Source organism: Nyctibius grandis, chromosome 9 (genome assembly GCF_013368605.1).
Source record: "Nyctibius grandis isolate bNycGra1 chromosome 9, bNycGra1.pri, whole genome shotgun sequence".
Lineage (NCBI taxonomy): Eukaryota > Metazoa > Chordata > Aves > Nyctibiiformes > Nyctibiidae > Nyctibius > Nyctibius grandis.
The window spans coordinates 39167007-39191250 of NC_090666.1; the positions used below are offsets into that span (position 1 = coordinate 39167007).

General features: G+C 37.2%; 1 protein-coding gene across 1 annotated transcript in view; it reads left to right on the plus strand.

The window, feature by feature from the left end:
* The first annotated feature begins 2449 nt into the window (after positions 1–2449).
* Positions 2450–24244, plus strand: part of ARHGAP15 (Rho GTPase activating protein 15) — a 311247-nt gene continuing 289452 nt past the window's right edge. Inside the window, exon 1 of the mRNA XM_068408177.1 lies at positions 2450–2611. Within this exon, the coding sequence (XP_068264278.1) occupies positions 2450–2611 (162 nt within the window). The remainder of the gene's footprint in view (positions 2612–24244) is intronic.

Below are 24244 nucleotides of genomic sequence, written 5' to 3' on the forward strand. Positions count from 1 at the left end.
TTCTTTTATGGTGGTTCCTGTAATTTTAGTGCCTCAGAAAGTCTCCTTGTAATGAATTAGTTCCAGTTTTGGGGAATATTAACTAAGGTTCAACGAGATTAGAATAAAATTTTCAGAAGTCTTTTCAGACTTGTCATTTACTGACTCTGCTCCTACTTAAGATCCAGGGCATGACTTTGTCATACTGTTAAACTTTTTTATAGCACATCATGTACTGACAACACCAGACAGAGACTACCTAATCAAAACTCATAATGCTCCCAAAAAGAGATACGTCAGAGTTTTATAGGTGGGAAATTTCAGAAGAAAATCTGAGAGATGTGCTCCAGCCAAACATTGGATCTGTGACAGAGCCAGTGTTGCTCTCGTCTCTCGAGTCTGATCAGCTCTCCAGCCTAGAGCCTACTGAAAAATCTGTCAAGAAGCAAATTTGGTTTGGTACCAACATGAAATACAAAATGATTCAACTCTCCAAGTTTAGAAGGAGGAAAAAATCATTTCCTGCTTTGTGCTGCTGCAGACCTTACTGCCAAAATGGCAAAGTGTCCCTGTGACATGGGATTGGATGGTGACTGCTCCGAAGGGTGGTGAGAAGTGTCTTGGAGAGGAAGAACACACAGTGCTGTCTCCTAAAGGTCCACATAAAGAGTTTTGCCCAGTGTCATACACCAGCTCTGCAGCACCAATAGACATGGATACTCCTGAGCATCAGGAAACAGCTTTAGCCAAATTTTACTCTGCTTTTTCTGTGGTTCAGCTTCTGTAGGGATCCTTGAGTAAATAATGCAGGAAACAGCCAATGAGTATACGCTTTACTGTTGCTTTTCCTAAAGTTAGTGTTTCTATCATGACATGTAACGTTGAGTGAGTAATGGCTCATATTGAAGCACTTCCTTCTTCTCATTCCTCTCTTCAAGAGTGCTGTATTTCCTCACTTTCCCATATCTCTGGCTGTATGAGTTTAAATCCCCCTGAAGATATTCAAAAGCCGTCTGGACATGGTTGTGGGCAACCAAGTCTAGGTGGTCCTGCTTGATCAGGGGCGTTGGACCAAATGACCTCCGAGGTCTCTTCCAACCTCAACCATTCTGTGACTGCATGACCTCTCATTATTATCCTCTACATCTAAGGCATTTTCCTGTAAGGAATTGATTTATTTGGGCCAGAAGAGGGTGAAGCTATAAGAGCTGTGTCCTTCCACCAACACAATGGCTGTGGTCCTGCCCAGAGACATGCAGTAGTGCTCCTTATCTCCTACCTTTACACCTGTACCGTATCTTCATCTGCTCTGATACCTTCATAGAAGCGTACTGTCTTGAAATCAGGGAATTTCATCTTTTAGAGTCTTCAGAGGTTGGGCAGTTGTTGCTAGAAAAAGTTGTGCTTTTCAAGCTCATTTGGAAAATGCTGATTTTCAATAGTTTGTATTTTAACTGCACTTAAATGGATTTCCATTTCACTGGCTCCATAGTAGGGAAATCAGAAATTCCATCTTATATAGTATCTCTTCCTTACATGTTTTCTCATATGGTTACATAGAAATATAAATAGCAAGTTTTCTTCTGACTCTTACCATATTACTTCACCCACGATTTACGTGTAGTAGTGCCAGGGTGAGCTAGGGGGAGAGAAAAAAAGCAAGAGTTGTATTCTGTCCTAGTATTTCATACATCACTGTCCGAATGTTTTGTAAAGGAAATATAAAGCAACTCTGTCTGATAGAAAATGTTTTGGGAATTTGAACAGCTAGAACAGCTTGTTGAGTTGCACTATGCCAAGACAGGAGGCTGAAGAGCAGCACTGTTAGAGAAGGTGATCGTTCTGTACAAGTTCCCCCTGATCCTTCCAAGGACTTGAGAGCTGATGTACTCAGCCTTTTCCTCATTCAGAATTTTAAAAATGAACAGAGAAACAAAAATCCCATCTGTGCTGTTGGTAGAATTGTTACAATTAAGGGATATTTTATCAGATCTGACTTTGAATCTAGGACACTAGCAGGGTTGCAGTGTGGTCCTGTAACACGCTTGTAACATGCATGTATCAATCTGTGGAGGTAAGATATGTTAATTGGCTTCACAGCATGTCCTTTTCCTTTGCAAGATTTAAAATGTGTAGTGTGAGCAGGGCCAAAGACGAAGTGTAGTAGCGGCCAGCTGGACGTGACAGAGGCTTGCAGGGAGATTACACCATAAAGGAGAATGGCTTTTGAGATAAGGATAATCTTTTACATAAACTAACTCTTCCAAGGCAGTTTGGATGGGTGAGTGATAAGGACAATAACAAAACTACAGGCTGACACAGCTGATAGTTATCCTGGTATTCAAAGATGATCAAGATCACTCAGCTTCTCCTGACTACAGTAACACATAACTGGCATTGAAACATTTTGGTATGAAGAGTCCCTAGATTAATACTCTTATTTTATGTTCTTCAGGTCAATCCAGTAACCATGGAAAGGTCTACAAGTGATACAGCCTCTGAAAAGCCTAATCCTTCCCACCACAGTACGGGGGCTGTTCAAATGAGGATCAAAAATGCCAACAGTCACCACGACAGACTGAGCCAAAGCAAATCTATGATCCTGTCCGAGAATGTGAAAGTCACTGAGCCTGTAAGTAAAATATTCCTAGTATTTTCTGAGTCTTCTCAATTTTTAAAAACTACAGAATTATCTTAAGTATGGTTAAGATACTGGTTTCATGATCATCCCTTGCAAGGAAGGATTTAATGGCACTAATACATTTTTAGGAATATGGCTAGGTGTTCCTTCAATGAAAGACAGAATTTGGCTTTGGGGGCCTTGATCTACTCAGCATTTCAACTCTCAAATGTTACAGTACTTAAGTATGGCTGCTGTAGAGAATAGTGCTTACAGTATCAGATATATGTCAGGATTTCTCAAAAGACAAACTTTAAAAGCATACAAAGAAAAGAAGTGGAAATTACAACTCTGTAAATAAAGGACAACTTAGTCCGTAACAAAAATAAGGCTTGCTGTAAGAATGAATGAATTGTAAAAATCAGACACTGAAGTTATCTTATTATTTTAATAGTTGACAGAGTTGAAAGTGTTGAGTCATTTTTTATCCATTACCATTTTTTTGGAAATTGAAGAGTTAGTGATGAACTCTATTGCCAGTTGCGTCCCTGCCCCGTACTCCTTCTGAGCTACTAAACAAACTGATTGGTATGAGTCTCTCCTGGTTAATTTTCTTCCATAATGGTGGCAACTTGCAGCTGAGGCCATATGATGTTACAAAATTATTTATGCAATGTTAGCCACTTTTTGGACTCCAGATCCATTTTGTTCTCAGAGAATGCAAATGAGGGAGCAAACTCTGTTAGCTGGGGACAGAGTCCCAGGTCTCAGTCACTTCTCACAACCATGCCAACCATTCATTTTTTGTTTTGTTGATGTAATGGATTCCTATGAACTATTCAGCTTTCTAACAAAGTTATTAAGTGGAGGAAGCCTATAATAACAGCTGTATTTTTTTCCCTTTTACTCAAACTTCAAACTCAAAATTCAGATTTATTTAGAAATACATTATTTTAATCATTAATTTCACTGGTATAGCTTAACTCATTTCGCCTTGTACATCTGGAGAGAAAAATCTGTTTAGATCTTAGCAGCTGATAAGATACTCATTTACCTTCCATTTAAATGATATTGTTTGCTTCAGACACACTGTACATGTTTCTTCCTTTTTATCTGACGTGAAATGTTCCTCCTTTACAAACTTGAAACGATGGTTATAGTAATTTACTGGGAATACTATAATGTATTATCAAGAAGAACTGTACCTTTGAAAAAGTTTAAAAGTTAAGTATATTTAATGATGCCTAACGTATTTTATTGGCTGTGTTTAACAAAAGGCACTAGGCTGCAGTTGTTTTTGACAAGCATGAAAACATCACAGCATGAGACTGCAAAAGGAATTATGTAGAGAAATTACAAGTGATCCATCTCTCAATGAATTATCCACCTCAATAGCCTGCAGAACTCAGCTACCAATTAACACCTACTTTATTACATGTTGGGATGTACTTAATAACTTTCATGTGTTTATGCACTATTACCTTGACTGATGCCTCTTGTACAATTAGGCATAATTGGCATATCAATATGCAAAAGTTAAAAGGATTAACCCTCTTAAAACTAATGAGCATTTCTGTATCCAGCTGCTAAATGAGACAAAATTAGCATTTTTCACTTTTGGGCAGGATTTTATCATGCAGTTTCTCATTGTTGATATTACCTTGTTACATAACTTTGGTTTTGGGGCTAGTATGCTGGACTGTTACAGAGCAAGGGCTCTAAAAAGTTAAATTAGACATAAATATTCACTGCTGCCTTCCAATAACCATAGCAGGTACAATATACATCCATTGGCTGAGAGCTGAAAAGTTGCTTTGTGTTACATTTGTTTAGTAGCTAATTATATAAAAGCGGAATTTTACTGAGTCTGTGTCATTTTCCCAAGCAAACTTGGCTCCGACATAATAGATTGAAAGCTTGCCATGCTACTAATTTCCTCTCTATTTCAATTCTTTTCATCTCTTTTTGCCACGCGGAATTTTCTGACTAGATATCGACAGACTGAAAGTGTTTGGGCGTATTTACTTAAATAAGCCTCTTAAAGTTGTTTGCTAATGCCCAAAGTAAAAGCAGAATTCTTAAGGATCGAAAGGTTTTCAAATACATGCTTTAAACGTGGTGAGATTCAAGTTAAAAGAGCAGTGAAATATCAATTGCGTGTATCAATCGTGTGCTGACACATCTGAATCTGCGCGTGTGACTCGTGAAGGATTATGGGGAAAGTGATGGAGTAGGCTCTGTCTGTCCAAGCGTCTTGAAAAAGCAGGGTCAAACTGATACACACACACATATATGTGTATATATACACATTTAGCAATCTTGTTTTAAAATCCGTGACGCTCTTTTCCAGTGCATTTATATACAGTCTTCACTTTTGCATTTAAAGTCACGTAGATCCTTGCTAAAAGGTGCATATTGCCAGTAGGTTAAGCAAAGCTAATTATTTTGTGCTAGAAGATAAAAAGGATTTATCCTGATCATCTATTTGGAAATTTTCTGTTTTCAACAGTCTGCCTCTGTGATTTTAGATTATATAATCTATAAGGTATCCACTGATTACATTTATTTTCTATTTTACATTGACTGAATATTTTTCTTCTATCATTGGAGAGATTTTACTTTTTAAAAACTAGAAATAGCTGAATAAGGGGCTCCATATTACTCTTTCGCCACTCGTATTCGACATGTGCACTATACCCTGTGTTCTATTAATAAATGGGTCAAATCCTCTTTACCCAACTTATGCAAAACCTACTGACTGCAGTGGATTAAGGTAATCAGCATTTTGCACATTTTAAACAATCAATAGAAATATATATTCCAAAAACATATTTGGGGAAAAAAGAAGCTCTAGACAATAAGGCGCAAAAACCAGGCACAAAACTGGTGATTTACAGAGAAGGAAATACATAATTTTCTCTAAGGGATTTGTTGTATTCCCAAACATTTGCTGTGATGCTTGTAAGCACACCTGGGGCTATACTTTTGAAGGTGGACAGATTATTTTCTATAGTGTGACAAAGAAGGATATGCATCGTACATCAGTAGGGCCATATGCACTTGTGCATTTTATAGTAGTAAAGATGCAAATGTGTAGTGCATAAGTTAAGTGATGCAAAAGCTAAATGTAGATTCTTGGGGGTTTACGTTATTTATTCTCGGTGGAAATGCTTGAGGTTTGCACAAAGATTGAAATTGATATTAATGTAGAGTTTAAAGAGCACAAATCATGAAGCTGGACACAGACTGTGGTAAGCAAGGGCTCTTTCTCTGCTTAATGTTAGTGTCTGAACTGGCAATGTAAATGAATATTTGCTATTTTCATCTGTTAAACCCCAGGGAAGTGCATTTTGCTTCATTCAGAACAACTTCAAACAATGAAATGTCTTTTTTTATTGGTGTCTATATTAAGAATTAGAACCTATTTAGACATTCCAAAATGTTAATGTATTAGAGCTTTTTCTGATTAGGTTAAACAAACTGGTAGGTTTGTTTGTCTCTCTAATACTTTATCAGGGAAACGGGAAGCAATCTTCTTTTGTTTCTTACTCCTGTGATCATAGAACACTTGCCAAAGTTATGGCTAGCCAAAAAGACAGAAATAAAATTGCTAAAAATATAAGCCTTCTGTTTAGCAGAGTTTTTGAGCCATATTTTGAAATTGCAGGGCTTGTACATGTTTACTTCAAATCAAGCTTATAGTCAAGTTTGAGGCTTTGTTTGTATAGATTGTCCTGAAGTAGATCCTGATATTTAATTAAAATGACACTAAATCACATTGAATTGATAAGACTTGGCATCTCAAACAAAGGTAATTGCCCGTATTGGTTTTGCACAAAAATAGAGCTGCTTGGAAAATGTGCAGCCAACACAGACTGTCAACTCCATTTATAGATCAATATGTGAAAACCATTGATCAGGCAGGCATGTGTAACAGTAACACTTTGCATTTATTTGTTGTTTTTATACCATGTTAAGGCTTACAGGATTATCGGCTTCCAAAATATTTTGACTTCCTCACAAATATGTTATCTGTTTAATGTTAATTACAAGACAGACTCCAGCCCTCTTTTAGAGTATTTTCAGTTTCATTGCTATGGGTAGTTTTAGCTGAAAATGGATTATTTCAACCTCAGAGAGATCATCAGAGCTTCTTTTATAGTATAGTTTATTTAGGGAAAGTTTTTGAGGATTACTTTTGTTTTCTCAGCTTACTTTTTTCCTGGAGGAAAAAACAAATCTTGACAAAATATTTCTAAAAGTAGAAAACCTTCTCCTGTCATAGCTGTGTACACTTGAGGTGGAAGGGAAAAAATATTCTCTTTATTGTGTTCTAATAGTGACTGCCCAGGCTTTATTCTCTGTAAATTTCAATGTAATATACTAGTCCATTATAGATGCATCTACTTTTGTCACTGTAAGGAACTAGCTGTGTTCCCTTCAAGGTGTTACACAAGTCATGTAATAGCACTGAGACAGATGTAGAAAAATATATGAGCTTCCCATGGCAAGTGTGGTAATTGTTATTAAATACAAGTTTACACCTTGTTCACTCCAAATATTTCAGGGTGGGTATGAAAGCAGTGAGACCATAAACACAGTTGAATTTTGCTTCTTGAACATGAATATTCTCAAAAAAAAATCTGTTGAGTAACATCAGTCATTCTCCTTTCTAGTGCAGGAAAATGAAAAATGAAGTGTGTCATATGTCCCCTTACTGTATTCAAGCTGGTTTTGTGCTTTCAAAACCTAGATCCGTGCTCTGGTGTGTGTCTTGCTTGCAGACTGACTCATTCAGCCCTTGACTCCAGTTTTTCATCCATCTCATACGCGTGTCCCTTGGTCCTCACCTCAGGAGCTGCCCCGGCTCCAGGGCAGAGGCCCTCAGCCTGCACTGGGCATTGCTCCCAGCGCGCCCCTGCATGTCCATGGGGGTTCTACATCCCATAAACTCTTTTGACTTAGAGCCTGAAAGTAGAATATTAATGCATTAACATATTTTAGGGTTCACTTTACCTTCAATAAACTATTTTTCTCAATGGAGCAATGCAAGTTGCCTCCAAACCTCTTTTCAGGATCAGCATTTTGCCTGCAGGTGTTTTTTTCAGGCTCAGAATGAGCCTTTGGTTATTCCAAATATTTTTCCCCTTCTTTTTCTTATACATGCCTATGAGAAGGTTTTCTTTATTGTATATTTGTGTTACAGCACTCCAACTGAAATAATGTTGGTTAAAAAGGAATAAGTTAATTTTATTGTAAAACTTCCCATTTATTTCTCCTCCACACATTTTCACTGTACCGTTTCAGCTGTGTAGCTTGATAGGCAGCATCATAATGAGATCATAGAAAAAAGAAATAACCAGCACCTATTTCTTCTTAAAAGCAAGGCTAAATTCATTTCAGCTCTATTAAGAGAGTAGTGAATGTAACTGGTTTGGCTTCCTTGTTAAACCAAACTGAAGTTCAGACGAGATATTATATGAGTCGGAATTGCTGATTTTGACTTTTACTCAGTGTGACAGAAGGGTAGAAAAAAGGGTTCAAAAACCTCCAGGTTTTTTTTTTTTTTTTCAATCTTACATTATCTCATGCTGTGAAAATCTTTACTCTATTTACCAAGCACAAATTAGTCTTGCCAAAGGTTCTGAAAGTTTGCTACTTCAGCTTAGATCCTAAAACTTCAAAGAGAGATGCAGCTCTACAAATTAGTGTATGTGCTCTGCCATGGCTATTTTAACTTGAACTTAACTAAATTCGTTTATAATTTAGTACTGATTGAACGCTGCCATAAACATACATGGGATACATTTTTTAAAGTTAGTCCTCTGATTACTAATTTGAATAAAAAAACTCTAACCTTGTTAGCATCTGGACTTATTTCCATAATAACAACCCCTTCAGAACCTACAAAGTAATGAATAATTGACAACAAATGAAATGTTTTGATAGTTGTCGGCACAAAGCATGTTTAATGTTTTGTGTTGCTTCCTAGCTAATTATGTAGATGACACATTTGTCAGACCTTGACTGCCATTAGAAACGTGTTTCCAGAGGGGAGAAAAACAGGCTATTCATAGAGTAATTAACTAGAATGCTCAATGACCTGTGAGAGATTCAAATGGCTGCCAGTTCAGACATTGTTTTGTTACAGAAGCAGAGGGGTAATTAAAATTCCAAATTACAGTGCTATGATGAAGCATTTGTTTGTTGACAGTATACTCTTACTCTAGTTTGTTAATTCTTTTTTAAATTGCTTCTAATCCATTTTATAGCTTTAGGAGTTGCGTCTTTGAATTTACTGACAACTAATATTATGGTAAATTGTTCTTCGGTGGAGTACTGCGGGCTTGGCAGTTTCATGGGAGCACAAGGTGGGTGGGATAGAATCGCTGTTCTCTCCCTAAAGTGACATACCATGTGCTGTCATTGAGACGCGGCTAACGCGGCACATCTTGTGAAATGATATGTTCATAATGCTGTGTTAGGGAAGATGTCTAGTTAGGGGAGGAGATTCTTCAGATAAGGTAATAATAATCAAACAAATTGAGGAAGGTGTCCTGAAACATTAGAGGAAAAGCTCTGATGTGGTTGGGGTGAGGATGACCGTGGGTTAGGTAAGCACTTTGGGAAGCCGAGGTCTGCTCAATAACGGAGAATTGGAGGACAATTGTCTGCATGAAGAAATCAAGCACAAAATATGAAGAACGGGGTATTTCATAAGACTTTGTATCTTTGCCAATGCCCTTTGCAGGCAGCAATGGACACTACAGGCTAAGGCATCTTTGCCGGTATAAATGCGGACTCTTTGCAAGACCAAAGTGTTAAAGTTCTCTAAACAATGAATTAAATGCAAGCCCGGGTGAAATATTTATTTACTTTGCCAAAAGTGAGAATAGGGTTTTGTTAAAGAGATCTGACAGAAGTAACGTGGTGTTTGATGCAGGAGAGCTGACAGCGGCATGGAGTGAGCGCTGATTATCCTGAAGACACTGTCAGCTGGGATTGATTTCCACTCTCTCCCTTTATGTAACGGTTCCTGTAATACAGCTGACCCCAAATCACGTTACCTTGTCATTTCTCTACACGGATCAAGAAGAGATGAGCTGAAAATAGCTAGGCACTGACCTTGAACTTGCCGGAAAAGTGAGAAGTGACAGAGGGGGGACTGTCAGCGCGGTCCCGCACGGATGCGCGGGGGCTGCTCTGCGGCAGCGGCAGCACGAGAGGGCAGAGCAGCACCGGGGATCCCACGCGGAGCAGATGATGCTGCAGCAGCACAAGTCTGTGCCAAACTGGCTTTTTTTTTTTCCCTTCCTTTCCTTCTTTTTTTTTTCCCCCTTTAAAAATTGGGGAGATGCTAGCTAGAAGAGCCGCTGACTCCAGCATGTCGACGTTCCCATCATCCGTCGCTTGAAAATACCTCATTTGAAGCGATGCTCAATATTGAAAGCCCTTCCTAACCGAATGCATTGCTGGGAAGTTTTGCATCCTCTCTGTGAATGTCTCACCATTGTTTTCCTGACATCTAGTGAAAGAATGAAACATTTGTATCATCATTAGTAGAGTTGCCTACAATTTGGGAGATGTTTGACAAGATCAATGTGCTCCTCAGAGCCTGCAAATCCCTTTGAGTTTCATAGAAAGCATGGTGTAAAGATTTAAAAAATAATTTTAAGCTGATAGGACAAACTAAAAAAGGATAAAAAATTAAAGAGGTGGTTTTTATTTTTCTTCAGGTATGACATTTCTCTCTGTTGTAATGTATATCTTGAGGGGAAAAAAAAGAAATCTTGGTTGTGAAAATAGTATTTAATTTGCCATCTAAAAACCGTGCTCCACTTCTTTTGTTTCATATTTTCTTTTAATCTATGCTTTCCTCTTAACAGCCCTTTTTGTCTCTGATACTGGCAGTAGCCTTGGAGACATGAGATGCCAGTGCCGGCTCTTCTCAAGGATCTGGTGCTTTGGGGTGTCATCACAGGTGCAAGAGCTTGGGGCAGGATCAGGAACCCCATCTTCACCCTGTAAGATGTCTGGCCAGAGTTCCCACCTTCATTTGGCAACACCAACGCATGTGTATCTGCCGGAAAGGCGATGACGGGCAGTCTAGCCCAGACCTTGCTCTTCTGCCTAACCCATAGGTAGTTCATTTAAAACATCATCCTTTCCCTCAAGGGAACATCAGAAGCTGTGGTGCAGGGTGGCTTGAACACTCTTCTCTTCAATCTCATGCTACGTAATCTTCCCTTGCCCTGTCAGGTATCTTTGGAAAAGGAAAATATTACTGCATTTTTTTCCACCAATGAATCCTTTTTTTTCTTCACGACACTTAGGGAAGTAAGCCATGGTTTTCCAAAGTGATAGAAAAATAGATAAAGAAACACTCAGAAAATATCTTCTAGGGTGGTGTTAGTAGTTCTTCAGAAAACACAGGGAGATGCAAGGGGTAAATATGTGTTTCTTCTTTTGAAATTATTTGGTTTACTGTAATCTGTGGAATACCAGTGCAAACTTACAGTAATAGCAATTTTTGGGCACATTACATAGGATGTGATGTCTCATTTAAGAGCAGGGGACAGGTGCAGACTAAGGTTTTAATTTCTCAGTGGTAAATGGTGACTGAGGCTGTGTAACCAACAAGAGTTTAGAAGGAAAAAGAGGAAAAAAAAAAAGACACCCCCTTTCTTCATTCTTTCTATCAAAAATGTGCAAAAATTATGAATTTGATGTGAAAGAGGTAAATTGCAAAAACTCCAAATGTTTCTCTGCTTGTTCAAAGCCAAAGGACGATCTTGGAGTTGGATCAAGTTCTTGTAGCTCAGAACTTGCTTGTTCCAAAGCTCTGCAAAATTAAGCCTTTGAACTGTCCTGGTAAGGAAATTGAGCTGACTAAGAAAACCTAGACATGAGGTTTTAACTAAACAGAACCCCTTGAATGGTATTATTTTCTGTAATTTAAAGTCTAATTCAAATTGAAATGATCCCAGTTCTTTTGGATCATCTTCATTATTTCATAGTCCATTCCATACATCCTTGTGCTTTTTTGCCAGAAGGAAAAACTTATTTCGTGCATCTGTTCTGAACGTGCTTCTCAGGTTTCTATTTTTTTCTGCTATTTTATCCTGTAAATGGTGGCACTCAAATGTATAGACATGTTAATGACACTGAAGTTACTACCCTGACGCTAACTGTCCGAACACACTATAAAGCTACTCCTCTTTGCTTCAGCAGTGAGAGAGCAACGTGCCATGATGTCAGAGAGATAATATTTTATATACATAAAATTTCACTTGGCTTCCATGATAGCCTTGTGTTGTATTTATTGATTGTAACTAAGTGGAGAAGGAGCTGGACTGGAATTTGTCATGTTTCCCTTGGTCCCAGCTTAGACATTGGCCTGCCAAGAGGTTTTGAGTCCTTTCTTCTGTTTCTCTACCTGCAAAACAGGACTGAGGAGGCTGTGTATCTCCTTTGCACACATCACAGAGTCTGCCTCAGAGCTGGGTCAACTGTTATGTTTCAATAGTGCTCATTACGTAGATAATTCTATTCTCATCATATTAACTCTATTAATTGAAATAGAATTATTCCACGATTATGCTGGTGTAACTGAGAAGGGAACTTGGCCCCAGGTCCTGTACATTTTCCTTATCTATATTCTCTGTGTTTAACTTTTTCTCTATTTTTCATCAAAAAAAGTCTTGTTTTGGCTTCATCATTAATCAGTTCTGTTCCCTTGATTCCATACCCACGTGCTTTTTAGCGGCATTAGGTTTCTCTGAGGGCTTTCATGTTTTATAGTGTATATTTCAAAACGTATGCTTAAAAGTATTGTTTGAAAGAGTCTCTTTGGCAATATGTGTCAGCGCACGCCGTGACAAGGAACATAAGCTGTGGAATTATATTCCTCCTACGCTATCTTTATTAAGTACTGTATTACGGCTAAATTGTGGCACCTAACACGTTTCCTTTCAAAACACCATAAGATTTGAAATATGTAGGTACTGAAACTGAGATGATATCAAACTTCCCGTAGCTAGTCTTGGGCACCTGACCTGCATAGTTTCCCACAGGGGAAAAGCAAGCTCCATTTCTTTAAATTTCCAATGAGAAGGGACATGTGTCTCCTTGCATTGAGTTACATTATATCACATCATGTGACACAAAGTGACCCAACGCAACATGACAGGAGAGGTAAAGAACCATGTTTTTTTTGTTTGTTTGTTTGTTTTATTACTGCAGTGTAATAATTGCACTACCGATGCAATGAAATGGGGATCAAATTATTTTATGCACACCCTAAATACATGTGCTATTGCACAGTACATGGACATGCTTACTAAATGTTGTTTAATGCACTGAGAAGAGGTTTTAAACCAGACAGTGGAGTGTCCTTGTTAGGCAATGTGCCTATTCTTAGACAAATAGTTGACAGCAGCATTCTCCTGCCCTAAATCAGATCAAATTCCCTTTGAAGTCAGCTTTTTTTTTTTTTCTAGGAGCAATAAGTGCAGGATCTGATCCAGTCATGTTAACATGGTAATATTTTATTTTCTGTTTGATTTCTTGTTTGGCGAGGTTCATAGCCTTAATGGAAATAGATCTTGGTCATCTGTGATTTTGTGTTTATGGGTGTGCACGCATACATGCAGTGCGATTTCACAGCCATGGCAAGACTGGAATTCAAACCTTCCCCTTCCAAGGGCCCAGGACCCTACACCTTGAGGGAAAGAAGGACATCCATCGTTCAGTGTACAGACTGAATGATAATGATTTGTATGTCAGGGACCAATACTACTATTTTATATTTGTTATTTTAGGGCAATGCTGAATACGTCTAAACTTTAGAAACAGTCATGCCTTTCTTTTCATGATTATTGACTGAGCTGCCACATATTCTGACTGCTACAGTAAAATGTTGCATTTAAGAGTACAGGCAAAACCCAAATAAAGCAATAATGTGCTATCCTTTCCAGTCTCTGAATCTTCCCTCAATTTTTGAACCAAATCTGAAAGATTTTGAAATATCTTATCCTGTTTTCCCTTGCTTTCCCCCACTCCCCAGCGCTCTGCAAAAAGGTTGTCTTCCTAGATATTTCATCCATGGCCAGAACTGGAAGTACTGCAGCTGTGATGAGCGAATCTGTTCTCATGACATCTCTAGCCCCAAGGCAGGTAGAAAACCCAGATGAGCATCCAAACTTTTGTCTATTTGGACCAAACCTGAGTTTTGGAGCAACTGAGCTTCACGTCAGCAGTTCTGTCATCCTTAAGAGCTCATTCTTCTTGATGGTGGTCCTGAAGTCAGACTCTTTGCTTTATAACCTCGTTATACAAAAAAACCCAGTGTTTAAAAATTAAAGTGCCAGGTGCCAACTCTTTTCAGTAGTTGGCTACTTCAACTTTGAGCTTTCCATTTTTTATCAGCAAATGATAAACTGAAAATTTAGTGTTCCCAGTTTAGATCTCTCTCAAAATTAAAGTGTAAATCTAAAGTGGCCACCTGTAAGCACTAAAACCTGAAGACATTTGGACACAAGTTAAACAAATTGTTTAAAAAACTGCCAATTGGTTACATCAGGTTTTAAGAGTAACTTTGCAGGGAAGATCCAAAATTTGTGTTTTAACATTTTCAGACCTGATTTTCTTTTTTTTTGAGGGGGGGTGTGTGTGATTTTTTTTTTTTTTTTAATTAAGAAATTGAAGAGCTGGGAAAAAAATAACATGACTGTAGATAAACTGTTGCAGAAGAATAAGGATGATACCACCATGAATATCTCAAAAGCGTGGGAAAGGTTGGGGTAATGGGCTGGTGATTGTTAAAAGCACAGAGCAAGTAGGGAGCTGAGGGATTTGGGGCAGGTGGACTGGAAGAATGGGGTGGGAAAGGTGAATTTGCTGCAGCTGTGCAGAGCTGTGGGTCCCAGCCAGAGGAAGAGTCATGCTCCTGGTCTGCAGAGCTGATGCTTTGCGGGCAGCCTGGGAAAAATCTCCTCATCTATTCCATAGTTTAACTGGAAGCTATGCAATGCACGTCCAGGTAGGTGTGGACTTCTACATATGGTGTTTTGTAGAAAATCTTTAATTGCACTGAATTTGGCTGAAACTCCTAATCCTCCTCCAGTCTTGTGGGTCTTACGATTTTTGCAATGATCTACACAAGAGAGACATCCTAGTGTACTCTGAGCACGTTCCATATCCATGCACCACCAGTTCCTTATAAACTGCCATCCTTTTCCAAGAATCTCTTTTGGTTTTATTTTATTTTCTTCATGTAAATTCTTTCATGGTTTTATGGAAGATGAGCGTGATTACATGAAAGTTTACCTTTAAAATACTTCCCATTTATCACGCAGTTTCCATACCTAGAAAATCCCAGAGCAGCCACTGCTAATGTTTGATAAGATTTGTACCTGGTAGATTCTAAATTACATTAATGCATAAAGTCGGCGATGCCAGGCTCCCTATTGTTACAGTTATTAAAGCTGTAACTGAAATGATATCTTTCATATTGATCTTCAGCTAGCAGCTCTTATCCAGAAGCTTTGTTTCACATTAAAGACACTAATGATTGTCTCCACAAAATGAGCAGCTTAATAGTTAGAAAAAGTTAAATGGAAAAAAGAAAAAAACTTTGATAGCCACCTTTGATAGCTCTTCATTCCAACATCTCTTATAGCCACAAAGTGCAAGCCAAGCATTAATAGACATTTTAATAAAATGACTTAAAAGAAATCAATGGGATTTCTCCCAAAGCCTAATTTCCAGCAAAATATATTATTTAAATGTTTGTATTCCTTCTGAACAGCTCATGTCCTCCTGTAACTGTCAGAGTTTTTCCTGGAATTTCTCAGGGTGTCTTCCTAGGGTTTTCACTTTTTTATTCTCAGGGGTCTGGTTTTGATTTATTACCTTATCAAAATTTTTTTAAAAAATAGAGAAAATATATGTCCTATAATCTTCCAGGGCTGGCTGGCAAAATTTCCTGTAGACAAAGAGACAACAGCAAAGTGTCTATTTGTGGGGCAGGGGATACAGTCTAGTTAGATATATACTAAGAGCCCTTTTGAGTAGTCACAGATACTTTGGTTCCTTCACAGACTAGAAGAAATCTCTCTTTCCTTACCTTCAGGTGAAAATGTTATATCCTACTGCTACAGCTCTCTAGCTGCAATTGTGATAAATCTATCTGCAAGACCTGAGGCTTTGACTAAGGTTGGAGTTTGTGGGTGAAGACAATATTATTGCACTTGCTTTTTTATCCTGGGACTCTTTAATAGGTTTTTTGTTAGTTTTTAGTTTGTTTGTTTTGGCTTAGGGTGAAGAGCAGCTGCTGGATTTCTTTTTGTATTTAACTAGATATTTTTTTCCCCCCCATTTTTTGCTATGGCAGACAAAAGGCAAGATAGGTGTTTTCCATGATTTCATGTAGTGTAAGCAGATAAATGTATATGGGATTTTTATAATCTCTGAGCATATTTATTGTACTTGACATATGACTTGTATCTATTTAAAGACCGATATCAAAGGGAAGGACTTTTTTTTTGATGACCAGCAGCAAACCCACAAATTGTTCTATATAAGTTCTTTGGGAAAACCAGGTCATATTTATCATTTTACATAAACAGAGGTATAATACGCTGGCAAGGTAGAACATGAGCTATCAAATTAATTTGTGCTACTACAAACTGTAGTTCAACAGAGATGATACTCTGTGTATTCACTGTGGGATGGCTTTTCCCTGATAAGCTCTAGTCAATCCACAGTAATGATTAAGTCAAATACTTCACACATTAAATGTTCAAATAAGAAATCACAGGGGTGAAAAGAGAGAGGGAAAGGAAAAAGAATGTTGAAGAAAAAAAAAAAAACAATCACAGAAAAGAGTGGACTATGCAGGGGTCCACAGCCACAAAACAGCATTTCTCACATCTCAATATCGCATGGATATTCAGCCCTTATTTCTGCTGTGTTTTAGCCAGGCTCCAGTGGAAGAGCCTGGATTAAGCTAATGCAGGGATATGTTTTGGCCGCTTATTATTTATTACAATTTTAGTTCCAGGTTTCAAAAACAATTAGGGAAACTGCTTAATAGGAAAATGACTCTAATTACTTGTTAATTGAGGTTATCTGCTTCACATTATTCAAAACATAAATTGTGTTGACACTTGTACCCAGATATGATTACTTAATAAACAGACTGAAGATGCATCATGAATGCATGCACCCCTAAAAAAAGAGGCATTTTATTTTTCAACTCTGGTTTGCTCATCTTATATAATTTTAAAAAATATATGTATAATGTGCATTAAACTCAGTTATAGCATGTTAGTTCAAAAACATAAATTATATGCTTCAAATAGTGAAAAGATGAAGTATAGTAATGTAAAAGTGAAAGGGTTTGTTAAGCTTACATATAATATGTTCAGGTAAGGTTTACACACAATAAGAAACAGGGTCACACAGAGTATGGTGTTATCTCCCACATAAATAATTTAGCTGATAAATTAAGTATCTGGATCCGAATAAAATACCAATGTTAATATTTGTCTTATTAGCATTTACTCTTGTGTTTGATTTTGGGGACCTACAAAAAGAGGAGGAGTGCTATTTTTTGAAAAATAAAGTCATTTGGGGATGAGCGAGACAGGGTTCTGAACAAGATATTTTCTAGAAGAAGATAATTCAATACTGTGAGAATAAAAACAAAGTATCCCCTTTTCCTTATACAATAGTGTGCTGTGGGATCTCTGCTTTGTAACAGAAATATACGATCCCTATTTTTTTAAAAAGTCTTAGATTTCATAGTAACAGAATGACTAATGACATGTAAGACCATCATTTCATGCAATGGAAATCTGTGTATTTGCTGGCCACGTCAGTGTGGGTAAGATCAATCATCTTTAAAGTAGGTTTTACATTTTTAAATTATTTTTGTTCAAATGTAGGTTGCAAACTTTGTAATTTCCTTAGGAAAACAAAAATATTTATTACCTAAAAAAAACAGTGAGAAAAGATGAAAGGTGACATTTTTGTTCTAAAGACATAACTAGTCAACCCATTGAGAAGAGAGAGATGTCACTTGTGTTTCACATGAAATTTCCCTGTTTGAAATGAGTGAAAGGCCTCGGTTCAGGCAGAGAAGCTATGATTTCAGCCTCGGACTCCAGTTTTGGAAATGCGGATCTCCACAAGCCATGGTGGTCAGGCAAGGAGAAGGGGAAGGCAGGAGAATGGAGGGGAATGGAAAAAAGTGGAAAATGCTTCAGATAAAAGGGGGCTGTTTGCACATTTCATGGGATTATTTACTCCTTAATATGTAAGCATAACTCTTCCATTTTGAGTTTTTTGTACTTGTATTTTCCTTAGCTAAATATCTTTTTAAGGCATTTTCTACACAAATACTATTCCTGCCTTCTACTTCAGATTTTGCCAAGGAATGAGGGAAAGTTGCAAAGCCCACAAGGATGGAAGTTTTAGAGCTGTGTTTGTGCCCATTAATTTTTTCTTCTATGATATTTTCCCATTTTCACTCTGTTTGACATTGAGCCTGAGCTTTGTTCCTGACTTGTAGCCTATGGCAGTGGAACGGGGAGATGAGACATCACGGAGATGTAGAGCACACATAAAAAGAGAAGATGTGTAAAAACTGAAATGACATGGCAGCTGAAGCAGCTTGTTGCTCAGCTTGGTTGCATGTTTGAGTGGAGAAAGCGAGGTAAATTGTGATATGTAAGAGAATAACACTCGACAGGGTGTATGGTTGTAAGGTATATGGATGCTCAATCATGTGGTGAGGCAGAAGGCTAAAGGACAAGCGCCTTCAGTATCCGCACAGTCTGTAGATATCCGTATGACCTACAAAACAGAGGGTGTTAGGCTCAGAAAAATATCACTTACAAAGCATATGCAAGCAATTTTAAGAAAAGAAAAGTCCACCTATGCCATTTGACTACCTCTTAATCTTTCAGTAATTTTTAAAAGAATATTTTACGGAAAAAATTCACTATCATCACACACTTCTGTGTGCGTTTGCACCATAAATAGATGAATTCTCACAGTGGTATATATGCAAACAACCATTTCCACTTCCCACTGGTTGTTCTTAAGCACCTATTAGAGTTACTTGTGCTTTTATGCTAATCTTTCTGAACATTTACAACAACCGCTATGTCTGTGCCTCAATGGGTTTGTGTAATAGATCTGATGATCTTCAAATCTGGAGGAGGGTTTTTTTTAGGTCAATCTCCATTTACAGCATTTGGGATATATGAGCTGAGAAGAGAATGGCCCTTTGTATACCGACATTAGAACATTCTAAGATGTTTATTCAGAGCGTTGTTTAAATTTTGATATTCCTAGAACAACACAGAAAATAGTTTGCAAATTAATTTCTTTGACAATGTGTAATACATTACTGAAGGATTTGTAATTTAGGCAGATTTATCTTCCATTTTGTTCCACTTTAACATATACACATGCTTAAACCTGCAAGAAGATATAAGCAGATATTTTAAAAATCAGCATGATGCAATATGCCAGCTTGCCCCGGCCTTTCTGATTGTATGTGCACCTGTATAAATGAGACAAATTATCCCATTTTTGATTTGGCAACATTTCTTATAGATAAATAGATGGTTGTATAAAATACAGCACACTGCAAAATGAACTTCATTACTTCAGCATGTGGAAATTGTAGAATCCAGGTAATTTTTTCCTTTCTATAAGACAACATGTCATGCATTCACCATTTTATAAATCTATAGTCACTGAATCTAGGTGGTGACAAACTGAGATATATTGACTAATTGACTGGTTTTTGTAATGGCACCCATTACAGAGATAGACAGGTCCTTTACACAGTGAAAAGCAGCCAAATGCTAAACAGCGTATAAAATCTTCCCTGTAATAAACTTCACCCAGCTATTGTATTGCTGAGGGGAATCCTACAAGCACTGCAATGCTGGACCAAACTGATGCTTTAACTTTTCACAATTCTTTAAGTTCTGAACTCTGTGCACAGGAATAGTGTCTAGAATCTTGTTTTATCTCTTAAAATTAGAGCTTAATGCCAGCACTTTCACAAGCACACTCTTAAGGTGATGCAGCTGTTCATAGTGATGCAGGAAAGACAGAAACAGTCAATAAATATTTGTGGGGTTTAGATTGTTTGTTTTAAAATCAGGCATGATTTGCTTACAAGAAACTGATGATGAACTTTCCACACTATTAATGACTCATAACATGCTGAATGGCATCTACCAGTGATGCTAATTGTAGAAAAATTAGCAAAATTTAGCAAAATTTTAGGAAATGTAAATGAATGTCATGTTAGAGCCTTAAAGAGTTTTCTGAGGTGGTCCTTGCCTGTTGATTTCAATCTTAAATAAATATTAGATTGCCATGGAAATTACAAAAGGTTCAAAAAGGGTAATTGTTGTGCCAATACCCAAAATGGGAAAATATGACTCGGAAAATTTTATAGACAAATTAATCTAACAGAGTATTGGGTCAATTAATGGAAAAATTGTTGCAGGGTTTAATTAAAAAAGAAAAGAAGTCAAGAATGTCATTAATGTCAATAAAATAAAAACCAAATTTTAAAAACCCAACCAAACACCATTATTTTTTGATGCAGGTCTCATTGAAAAAGGCAGCCGTGTTTGTGAAGCGTAGTGAAAGTTTGTAAATCACTCGGATTAATACTACGTTGCATTCTGATTAAATATTAGCTATGTGCTCTATCAGTGAAGCACATGTTAAATGGATTAAGAACTGATTAATTTACACATTTCGGAAAGTAGTCCATGGGGAATCATCATCAACTGGGTGAATTTTTAGAGTTGTTCTCCAGGGACTTGTACTAAGCTTGACACTAATCACTCTTTTTTTATCCATGATATGGAAATAAATAGAACAGTTCTAATAACATTTTAAAATAAAGCAAAGATTGATGGACTGGCAAATAGATCTGGGTAAAGGCTCTTGTGGAGAGTGATCTGGATCGCTTAATGGCTGAAAGTGCATTTTAATTTATCCAAATATATCTATCTATGGGAAACACCGACCATGCTGTTCCCAGAACTAGGAAGTGTATTCTGAGACTTTACTGCAAAACATAGCTCCTACAGGTGTTTCGGTGTCAAAAAGTTTGAGCTGACCCTCGTGTGTGATAATGAAGAGGTGAGACAGCAAGTGTTCATTTCTATTAGGGGCATTGAGGAAAAGGAAACTAGAATATTAATACTAAAATAATGAGAATTATGAAAGGAAGAGGCAAAAAAAAATAATTGGAGGTTAGGAAAATTTTCTTGCCAATGAAGGACCTACAGACCTCAGTACGTTTAAATTATCCAACAGAAATTGAAAAGCAATTGATTTCCTACTTACCTACATTGAGGGATAACACTGGGCACCAAACAGTTCTTTAATGTAGCAGAAAAAGGCAATACAAGATGAAATGTCTGGAAGTTGGAACCCTCCCAAAACAAAATGAGAGTTACAGTACATTTTGCAAAGACTAGTGGGAAACTATCAAGAGAATTGGTAAATTCATCATTTTTTCATGTCTTCAAATAAGAAATGGATCCCTTCCAGGGAGATATCAAACAGAAATTTCTTAGGCTAAGTCCAGTGCAGTTTGGATAAAATATTTATAAAAACATTTCCATAAGCAGTGCCATCTTGATTCCTCAGCCATGTCAAGGGGTGGAGAAGCAAAGAGATCCAGTGACAGGTACTATTTGAAAGCCTTCATTGGACTGGGGTTGAAAGAGGAAGAAACCCAGCACATAAGTGATAAATCAAAGCCTTTTCCCCTCCATTATGTGATGCATGTTTGTGACTTTGCTGACAGTGTGGTATATATATGTGTACAGCATGGTATATATGCATTGAAATATATACTCAAAGTTCTGTTTTCATGTACCACCTAAGCTTCTAATAACATTTGGCTCATTTGTTTTCCTGAGGTGCCTTTTCTTCTCTTTTTAATTTCTTTTAAAAAATTTGTAATATTTAATTTTTAATTTAATTTTTTTTTTAATAAGGTCGATGACTTTTCTGGCAGTGCACCCAGACTAAGTACTGCCTTTATACACTGCCTGCATTTTGGATGGCAATGAATGATTCTCATTTTGTTTTGTTGAGGGTTTTCTGTTATATGTAAGGTAGGAGACTTCTTTATCAGAAGAGAATGAGGAAAATCAAACCAGGGGCAATTTTCAGTCTGTCTAGACACTTCAGAAGTTTCAAACAGGATAATTCCATTTCTTCTTTTCTTTGTCTGCTGTATTAGTGTTATGTGGTTTGCTATCAGTGTAATGCCACAAGAATAAAACCAGGAGATTCAGTGTGCTTGGATCAGAAATAGGCACTTCCCTCTCTTATATGTGGTCTTCAGTGCACAAAAGGGAGTGTTGTGTTATTTGAAATGTTTATTTATATATGAAGGGCAAATAATGAAATAATACTTAAGCAATATGGATAATAGCATTTTGCGATTGTAGTTCTTACTTTGCCAAGACACAAATTGATGACATTTTTTTTTTTCTTTTTTCTTTTTAACCTGTGTGACAAAGGATCAAATCAAGAACCCTGAAGCCCAATATAAATTTGAAGCACTAATTTTGGTATTTAAAAAAACCCAAACAAACCCTAACCTTTGCATTATAGTACTTTTACTGTGTCAGTAGGTTTTGATAAAAGTGCTAGGATATTAATTTTGTGTGAGATGAAGGCAAATTGCAAACGGAGAATCCCAGAGCAGGCTAACAGTATGAGCAATCACTGCTGTCCTACCTGCTTTGCTGCAAGGTTGTGATTTAATATAAAACTGAGAAATCTCAAAGGAAGAGTGAAGAAAAGTTAAGCTTTTAAATATTTTTGTTCTTTTCCTAGCTGAATAACATGATTTCAAACAGAATAGGAAGGAGTCACCCTGTTAATTGACCTTTGCAAAATCACCCATTTGCTTAAAAAGCTACTTGAAGTAGATCAGTTATTATCTTGATTACTCTATTTCTTTCATGTTAGTGTTTATAATGGCACCTGGGAAAATCTGTTTGAAAACTTTGCTTCATTCTTTCTTCTTCTGCGTACATACTTTGGTTGTCTGAACGATGCTAATAAGCAATACTGATTTTTTTAAGAGATTACAGGTCGTGATGATATGAGAGACTAATATGAGCCAACAGGGTTGGGGAAAAAAAGCATTCACAAGCTTACTCAGGTTATTAGTGCAAAGGGAAGGGAGAGCAGGTGGCAAGTTAGATGGCCATCTAGATATTCTCAATCTGACAGGTATCCAAGTGGTTCTGTATTACAGTTTCTAATTTTGATCTCTGAATAGTTTTTAATAAGTTTTGGCTATGGGTTTTTCAGCCATGACCTGTGTTAGGAGATATTCTTTCCAATCTCATTAAAAACGTACTTTGTGAAAATTCCTCTACTGACAAAAACAAAGGACTTTCCATTGTAAAAACCAATATTTTACCTCTGCATTGCCTGGAATCAGCAACCTAAAAGTCAGAAAGGAGGTAGTCTTAGTGGTTCTTTCCCTTCAGAGTAAAGGAGCTGAACTAAGCTTGGAAGTCAGAGCAAAATAGTTTTTATTCAGGTTCTTTGAGTTTTGTCACTGGGCATTCATATCGACTTTTTTGGCTTGTGTTCCTTATAAATCTAATTTCATTCTGGAGCCAGGACTTTTTCGGCGCTGTTCCTGTGAAACTTGGACACAACAATTTGACAATATGTCCAGACCAAAACAGATCAAGTAGTCATACATGACTGATTCGGCGGAGCATGCTCAAAGACAAGACTGATGTCTCTGCGCAGCAAACAATTCTCTAGGGTAGGGACAGCGCGCTCAAATCCAGTCACCCTAGAGTAAACACTAAGTTAGACACAGCTTAAATGTGCCTTCGAGCACAGGCTTCCACTGCTGAGTAGATAAGAGCCCCAAGCCAGGCTGCAGATCCAGCCATGCTGTAGCTTTTATATCTCCTTTCAGCCTGCTAGCAAGTGTCCGTAATCGTTAGAGCAGTATTGGGGTGCGCTGAGTAAGGAGGAGGGGAAGAAAAAAGAGAAAAACACTTGTTAGAATAATCTCGTGAATATGTTTCATGGGTATTTGCAACTCATTTTATTAATTTTCCATGAGTGTTTGTAAGTGTGATAGTTTGTTCGCCAGAGTGTTGGCAGAAAGAAGTCCTGGAAGACTCTGTTGGAAGTATTCTTTGCTACAGAGTTCTCTCTGATTTTCCTCTCCCTCCTTTTAAAAGTTTCAGTCATCTAATCAAAGAGCAGAAACTATAGTATGTAACTTTTCTAATGACTCTCAGTGCATGAAGGACAGCTAAAGATCTATGAAGTGTGTGTAAAAATACCACGGGATTTATATGCACACATAAAATTGTTCAAATAATTTCAATTAGAATGTTAATAAAATATATTTTTTGTAATAGTTAACAAAAATATTAATTTGGTAAGTAGCTTATATTTAAAGTAATAAAATTATTTTATGTGTTCATTTGCTGTTAATCTAAGTATGTTTGGGAAGAAAACGATACTTTATTTTTAACATTACTGCTTTGTCCTAAATTATCTGCAATAGGGTTGGCTTTTGAGCTCAAAACCACCAGAGAC